Source organism: Carassius auratus, chromosome 7 (assembly GCF_003368295.1).
Source record: "Carassius auratus strain Wakin chromosome 7, ASM336829v1, whole genome shotgun sequence".
In the NCBI taxonomy this organism is placed as follows: Eukaryota; Metazoa; Chordata; class Actinopteri; order Cypriniformes; family Cyprinidae; genus Carassius; species Carassius auratus.
In genome coordinates this window covers 22362881-22370857 of record NC_039249.1, presented here as the reverse complement: position 1 = coordinate 22370857, position 7977 = coordinate 22362881, and the positions used below count along the sequence as shown (strand labels likewise).

Sequence of the window (7977 nt, the reverse complement as noted above, 5' to 3'; positions counted from 1 at the left end):
TATATATATATATATAACAATTCATCTGCAGTATGCAGCAAAAACCATCAAACCATTCATCTCTGTGCTGTAGCCCTTTCTATTTCAGAGCTGGTTTTCTTTCACTAATAAAACCCATAAAACTAGCGGAGGCACTGGCAAGCTGTGTCTTCAAGGCTGGATACACCTCTATGGGTTCACTAGCTTGAATTAATGGCATTTGGTCCCAAAGTTTGCTCAGCGGTCCCAGAGACAGTGACAGCAGTACGTCCTTTTAAACGAATAACAAAGGCTTATCATTTATCTGGCGGCATATGGGCCAGACCCCCTCTGTAGCATGCCTGCTCTCTGTGGTGTCTGCCAATACTGTTGTCCTGTTGATTCCTTTGTTGACATAGTTGTCTTGCCATGAGGAGGTAAAGTGTAGCAGGGACCGTTTGGGACTATTTATTCATTTATTTGGAAATTTATAAGCCAGATATGAACTGGTTTGGTTTTATTGACTTGAGATTAAGTTGGCACAAATGGTTATAGAGGAAGCTGACATCCTGGTTTGCTACTTCAGCTTTCCCAAAATGTAATCCTAAGCCTTCAAGAAAGGCGTGATAAAGACAAAATTGTCATGGTTTTCAGGAATGCGTATGTGACGGAATGTCTGATTTGTTGCACATATTACAGGTGACAATGGTCCATACGAGGAGCTGTGCCGAACAAAGGCAGAGTGGACAGCCGTGTTCCTGCCCAGGATAAGGTCAGAGGGTGTGCATGTAGTCATCCCCATAGCAACAAAACCCCTCACCCCTGAGAGCCAATGTATTGTTATAAGATCAGAGGTCACGGAGCTCCCCATATGGTCGTGTGCTGCATAAGTCACTGATCTGTCGGGATGCTCTAAAGGAATTTTGAAAGTGTCACTGAAAGACTTTTAGAAAAAAAAAAAAAAAAGACAACTGTTACCGAATGCCATAAATGCCTCCACACCAGTATAAATAGCACAATTCTGGTCAGATGGCGAAGGGAAAGAGCGGGAAGCCAGACTGCCCACACACTTGTGGCGTTTGACCTCACAGAAACATGGCAGAAATTAAAACACTGAAAACATGGGAAAAATAAAAAATCAAGATGTTTATTCAGGATAGAACTTTTGTCAATGTTGCAGTTTTGACAAAGTACTTCATAAAAATTAGTTTGGATTTTACTGGGGAATTGAATCAGTAGTGTTTCTAGGAAACAGTATTTCTTTTTTCTTTTTTTTGTACAAAAACTAGTACATTCATATTGGTGAAGGAATATACATAAAACATGATTGAGAGGACAGAGCTAAGTTTTTATGCTGCTGAAGTTAAGCAGTATTTACAAATTTGTGTGCCTCTAAAAGCTTATTAGTGATTCATAATCGAGAGCAAAGAGCACACATTTTGTTCCTGTCAACAGAAATCATTTAAAAACATTCAGAAAATCATAACCCTCCAAAAAAAGGTCACAATGTTCACATGTGTACTCCTAAAAATAAAGGTTTTTTATTGGCATCTATATCTATCCATGAAAACTTTACATGGCACAAAAACTTCTATATAGTTAAAATATTCTTCACGCTATGAAAAGGTTCCTTTGGGAACCCATTAGTTCTTGGCATCACTGCAAAAACCCATTTTAGAACCCTTATTTTTAAGAGTGTGGAGCAGAAGTAGTCAAACACTCACAAAAAGTATGGAAAACCGTTTATATATAAGAAGATAATAAGAAAATAACTGAATAAACAAAAACTCAAAATCATACTTAATGGTATTCAAAAAATATGTACACATCTTGTTGCTTCAAAAGAAATTCAACTGTCTAAAGATGAACAGGATTAGTCAAGATCAGCCTATGCTGAAGCCGAACAAAACTGATCTCTTATATGAATTCCGTCTGAAACAGACCCAGTATCAGGCGCTATGTGGTTTAGTGCTGCTTTAGCATCTCAGCTGTCCTCATGAATAACAGTTGGTGTGGACAGTTGCTCAGAGCTGGTCAGGCTGTCCTGTCTGCTCGGCATTGAGAGGGTGAAGGTGGCTGATTGGCGGTGGAAGCTGCTGCGCAGTTCCTTCCCTCTGGCCAGATCTTCCCGTCTCTCCCTTGCCAACATGAGGTTAAGAGATTCTGCGATGCTGTTCAGTGTCCTGTCCATGTGTGTGATCTGCGGGGAAAGGAGAGTGTGACCTCAACACAACTTTCAAAACTTTTTTTTTTAAATAACTGTCAGCCTGTAAATGGCATGAACAAGAGTCAAACTGTCAATACAAGCTGTAAAACACCAGCGCCTGATATAAGATCCCATCTGAATGAATAGACTAGAAAAGGCAATAAATCTATTATTTATATGTTTAAAATGGGATTACCGTTTGATCAGTTAGGTGATGATGAATAGTCGAAACATGAGTAGATTAGGTCACAGTAATTTGTTAAAAGTGAATTGAGTGGAAACTATTTATAACCAGGTCTACAGTTAAAAAAAAGAACAAAAGGAACACTGATATTTTCAAGTAGAAAGACTGAAAATAGTATTTTGTACAGTGGTATTCTTAGTTTTATTTGAAATTTCAAAAAGAATGTTTTCTAGAATGTCTATGTGCATGAAAAACATCATACATCAACACCAGTGGGGATTCTTGTTAAATATTTAAAGGGATTCATGTTTGAAAGGAAGAAAACTGTCAGGGAAATACTTGTTATTCTTTATTTTACAGTTGGGGAGCCAAATGTCATGAGGTTCTTTCCCTTGGGTAGAGGCTAAGTGATGTGTGGAGCCAGTGCTGTCTACACTCCATTAGAAATTACCAGACGAGTGTCTCCGTGCTGAACCACAGTTTACACAATGATAGTGGCACCACGGTCACATACAAACACATCCCAACATACAGAGTGCAGCAGGAGATTAGAGCATGTAAACATATACAGCCGTTCCCCTTATAGACATGAATTTTTGGACACTGCTAATCAAGCAGAGAAAAAGAAGATCTTGAGTCGAAGCTTAAAAGCAAAATTCTTCAAAAAATACAAATTCTGTCAATTATTCACACTCGCATACAAGTTAAAAGTAAAAAAAAAAGTATTATACTATAAAAAACCACTTGTAATATTTCTACCATATAAACCATAAAACTATTCTCTGTGAAATATTATTAACTTGAAATTTGATGGAAAATTTATTTTTTTTGATGGGAAAATCATATCCTTATCATCCTGAAAGAATTCCAAATCAAACTTGTCATGGTCTCCACAATAATATTAAACAGTACAGCCGCCCCTCTATAGAAATTGCGTTCCGGGGGCCTATAGACCGGACCGAAAGGGCACTTTAGCGTCGGCGATTGAAGGGGCAGGGGACCAAACACTGCCTGCTTCCTGTTTACCTCAGAATTATGGGAAGAAGAATGACACTGTAAGGGGCAGGGTATCCTGTTCACATACTCTTCAACTAATGACACATTTTCAAACAGGTCTTTAAAGAAAAAATGTTAAAGACTGTGTGTCCTGCTGGGAAATACTTAATTTGGCTACTCAATGCATCAGTCACTAGTATTGTCACAGAAATGTGCCATTGTGCCAAACATTTGCAAGCCAATGAGATCAAATCTATCCTAAAGTCACCAACTTGATTATTATTATTATTTTCATATATAAACCATTAAAAGGAAACACAACTGGAAAAAAGATGCCAAGATATGTCAGCTATGAAACCCGTAAAAAAGATCTAATTTCTCTTACAATGCTTTTCTAAACATTCTCAGTAAAGAATTTAAAACATGTCGAACAGGCTTTTTACAGGCATTTCATAAAATGAGTCAATTTGCTTCTTACTCAGACATCTACAAGAGACAATGTGGGAGAAAGAGAGTGAGTATGTGAGAGAGAGAGATCATGTGAACAAGTCTGCACGCTGTTTCGAGTTCGTGTCTGGGATGAGAGCTGTTTGTAAAAGGATTTATGGCTGGAGTGGCAAATGAACAGGAGCAGAGTGAGTGTTTGTACAGCTCCTGAATCCCCGTCATCCTGAGAGGCCAACAGACCTCTCACGTTTACACACACACACAACCCAGAAAGCTGTTCTTTTTAGAGTCTTAACTCCTTTATCAGCACACATCACTCACAGAAGATGTTTGAGAAGTATTCAAAAAGGGATGTTTGATTGAAGGCAGAGAAAGAGAGAGGTTCCTTCTGTCTCTTGGTTAAGGCTTGATGAATGAAGCTTACAGATCCTTATCAGTAGAGTCCTTGCTGAACCAATTGTGCTGTGTGCATTAATAAACTAAAGAACTGGAACATGTTATTGTTATACTAATGAGTAACCTCTTGGAAATGATTGGTTTCGGAGTTTATAGCGCAGTAAAATTCAAAAGCACATGGTATTAACTAAAAAGATGTTTCAGAAACTTGAATCCTCAATAGTAATAAAGTTTTCCCTGTGCTTTTAAAACACAAAAATGCTATGACTGTCCAGTAATATTCAAGCGCTTACCTTCTCTTCCATCCTGTTGAGTCTGGAGCCAATAGTGTTTATGCCTTTGTCTTTCATGCGCTCTAAAAGAGACAAAAATGGTGCTATAAAAAATGCTGCATAAACTTGAATGTGCACTAAGACTACAAGACAACAATAAACACCAACATTAAGAACAACAAGGGGGTCAAAACTGTAGAAAAACAATGTGTGGGGTTGAGCAATGAGAGAGGGTAATGAGTGAGCTTTACCTGAACTTGTCTGGAAGAAAGACAGCTTCCCTAAGGACTGATCCAGTCTGTCAGGGCCAAGTGTGCAGCATGGGAAATGTTGATGTACAGAAATGGCAGATGAAATGTGAGACAAGGATGGATGTACTCTTAACTTCTCAGCTTTATTTACCCAAAGGTCATGAAACAGTCATTAATTTCGCTATTATAAATGCCATCCATGTTTAGAAATGTTAAAGTCCTCATCCCACCTTCTCTGTAGCTCCTTGATGCGCACCATGAGGTTGAGATGACCCTGTGAATACTGCTCAATGACATCCCTCACATCATATGGTTTACGTGCTTGCTGCAAAAACAGCCAAAATGATAGAATATTTCAATTATAATCAAATAGTCATGTTTACGAAAAATACAGTACTATTCCAGGGTTTTGTTAACGTTACTGGAAAAAGACTACACGCATACATACACACAGACATTTGTTTCAGTATTATTTAATGAAAAGTTGAATAGTATGCTCAGTATTCACTTCAAACAGAAATCTTTATAGATGCCTTTAGTGTCAGTTTTATTTTTTTCCAGCAACTGAATGCATCCTTGCTGAATAAAAGAACAAAAATGGTATTATATAAAAGGAAAGATGTGCATAGGACCTATGTTTATATTTAACTTAAATATTTATATTTAAAATACATTTAAATTATTATTATAGTACATTAAGATTTTATGTTTTTAAGATTTTTTGAATTATTGCATCATTCTTACACTTTGAACTCATATTGAGAGAATGCAACTTCCTTATACGTTTCTACATTTTAAACATAAATTCTTGATATGGTCTTGCCTAAGGCCCTAATGGTTGGCCATGAGTGAAACTTCAGGTTAATAAAGTCTGAAGAATCAAATCATCATCAGGGTGAACTCTTTACTTCATACAACCAGCCTACAAAATCAAACCAGCCCAAAGGGGAAATATTTCCTTTTGATTGTCAACTTTGAGGAAACCGATTCTTATCTGCTGACACCAAGCTGATCAAACACTTAATCATTGCTCTCAGGGCATAATCGAGCACAGGTGATGATGCTTATAGCTATTTCAACTTATTTGAGTTCCTGACTAACACAGGGAAAATGTGTGAAGCTCCACGTTTGCTACAGAACTTAAACTCAGTTTGATTAATGTCAGTGAAATAACCAAACGTTCACACATCTCCGGAACAAATTACACACTTCAGGAGAAGCTAAATCCATTCAAAGGAGGGTAAACACCGTCATGACATCAGGCAGCAAATGTAGCCAGCAGCATTTGACAAACACTCCAAAGTGCGTGATCTGTGTCGCAAGAGTGTGTGAGAGGAGGGGAGAAGGACTTGGAGAAAATAAGGGGATTGAGAGATGACTGCTATTACCAAATGAGTCTCAACTCAAGATCTTTCCTTCTTTACGTTTCAAAAGGCAACTTATTCACTGCTTACATTGAAATTCATTAAGGAATGTTACTTGCTGGAAACGTGAATTTAAAAGTCACTGATGTTTCTTTATTATCATATATGCATAATAGCATCACATTCACGAAACATCATGCTAATTTGATTACATTTTCGTTGTTTTTGCAAGCAGAAAAATTAAAATCTTACCTGGAAATTCTTTCTGGCTACAAAGTAGAACATTCTCTGGATCACACGAATGGCAGCTCGGTGGGAATCCCGCAACCTGTGTGGTTATGTGTCATGATTAGTATGGAGAAAAGATACTTAAAGCCCATTTTAAAGGGACAGTTCACTCAAATTGAAAACTGTGTTATTGTATGACTTTCTTTTTCAACTGTGCAGTACGAATCCCCGCACATGTCATGCAGGAAAAAATAATAGGCTAAATTGTGTGCACGATTTACTAATTAATTCCCTCAATGTACTAAAACGTGCACACGATTACTATTGCGTTCCCTCAATTTACTATTTTGTTCACTCGATCGAGTGATAGATCACTTAAAAATTACAATTATTTCATTAATTACTTCTGTAAGTTCCATTACTCCTGTCATTCCAAACCTGTTAAACTTTGGTGCATCTATTCTCCTGAAAACATATTGAAGACTGACACCGAAGAGAAGAAATTGTTGAATTGTTGAAAGCTTGAACTAGTGACGTCATATTTTGACAATGTCCTTTCTATCTTTCTGGGCCTTAAACACGGCAGTTCCAATGTTGTCATTGCAGTATCAGAAAGTTCTCAGATTTCATCAAAGATATCTTAATATGTGTTCTGATCATGAACGAAGGTCTTATGGGTTTGGAACTAGGGTGAGTAATTAATGACAGAATTTTAACTTCCCTTTAAGTCTTAAGATTATTGAAGAATTTTACAGTTTTAGGAAATGAAAACTGCATTTTTTTTTTGTGGTCATAATTGTGGCATCTGACATTATGGTTGTTTATGTCACCACTAACTAACTAAGCACAATCAATGACCTTTCACATTTTCAAAACCATTTGCAAAACAATCCTATCAGCCGCCTCCAGCAGGCCCTTCAGGTGCAGCCCAAAGCCACTCCAGATGCTGTTTATGTGGTCAGGACCTTTGCAAGTGGTCATTGAGCACAAGGGTCACGACCAGGACACAGTGTCTAAGAGAAAATACAAGGCTCTCTTTGCTTTTCAAAGGTTTCAAAATCCACAGCACTGAGATTTGATGGGGGGAAGGGCGCTGACTCCCAGGAGACCCAAGGTTATCTAGGGGAACAGGACATTTGCTCAAAGAAAGCCTAAGTATGAGAGCTACACTTTCTATTACACGTCGGCTATATGCGATATGTGCCTGTATCATGTTAGCATGCTAAGGCTCGTGTCTGTTGCATGTCACTCTGACAAAAGATTGAGTGCACTCACACAAGTTTCTTTAAACTGCATTAGCAGAAGACTGGCTGCAGGCTATCAAGCCTCATTGACTTAATGGACATGGCTGGCTGACAGTTTCTGGTTTCTCCCTTGCTGCGGGCTACAGGGAAATGAGGGATATGCCGTGCTGCAGGCAACTGCCAATTTACTGCTCTTTGGCAGTGCTACTCTAGACTTCAAGCAGCATCCCTCTGGGTTATTTTGCCAGTGGTTAAATAGCAAGCCTTCATAGCTTTGAGCATTATCATACAAATGGTAATGCAACCCCTGTTAATAGAGGAGGAAAAGAGGTAATGGAAAACTTCAGAATGTAAAAACTGATACGATTTTGCATATTTAGTATAACTTAGTTTATGATCTATTTCCATGAATATATATTCTTGGAAACAGA

General features: G+C 37.9%; 1 protein-coding gene across 2 annotated transcripts in view; it reads right to left on the bottom strand.

The window, feature by feature from the left end:
* Positions 1–218: 218 nt before the first annotated feature.
* The window catches only part of kcnq1.1 (potassium voltage-gated channel, KQT-like subfamily, member 1.1), a 37532-nt gene continuing 29773 nt past the window's right edge, over positions 219–7977 (bottom strand). For both annotated transcript variants that reach the window (XM_026267944.1, XM_026267945.1), the window contains 5 exons: positions 6327–6402; positions 4941–5035; positions 4711–4757; positions 4481–4542; positions 219–2158 (listed from right to left, as the gene is read on the bottom strand). In XM_026267944.1, the coding sequence (XP_026123729.1) occupies positions 1943–2158; positions 4481–4542; positions 4711–4757; positions 4941–5035; positions 6327–6402 (496 nt within the window). In that variant the 3' untranslated portion in view covers positions 219–1942. The remainder of the gene's footprint in view (positions 2159–4480; positions 4543–4710; positions 4758–4940; positions 5036–6326; positions 6403–7977) is intronic.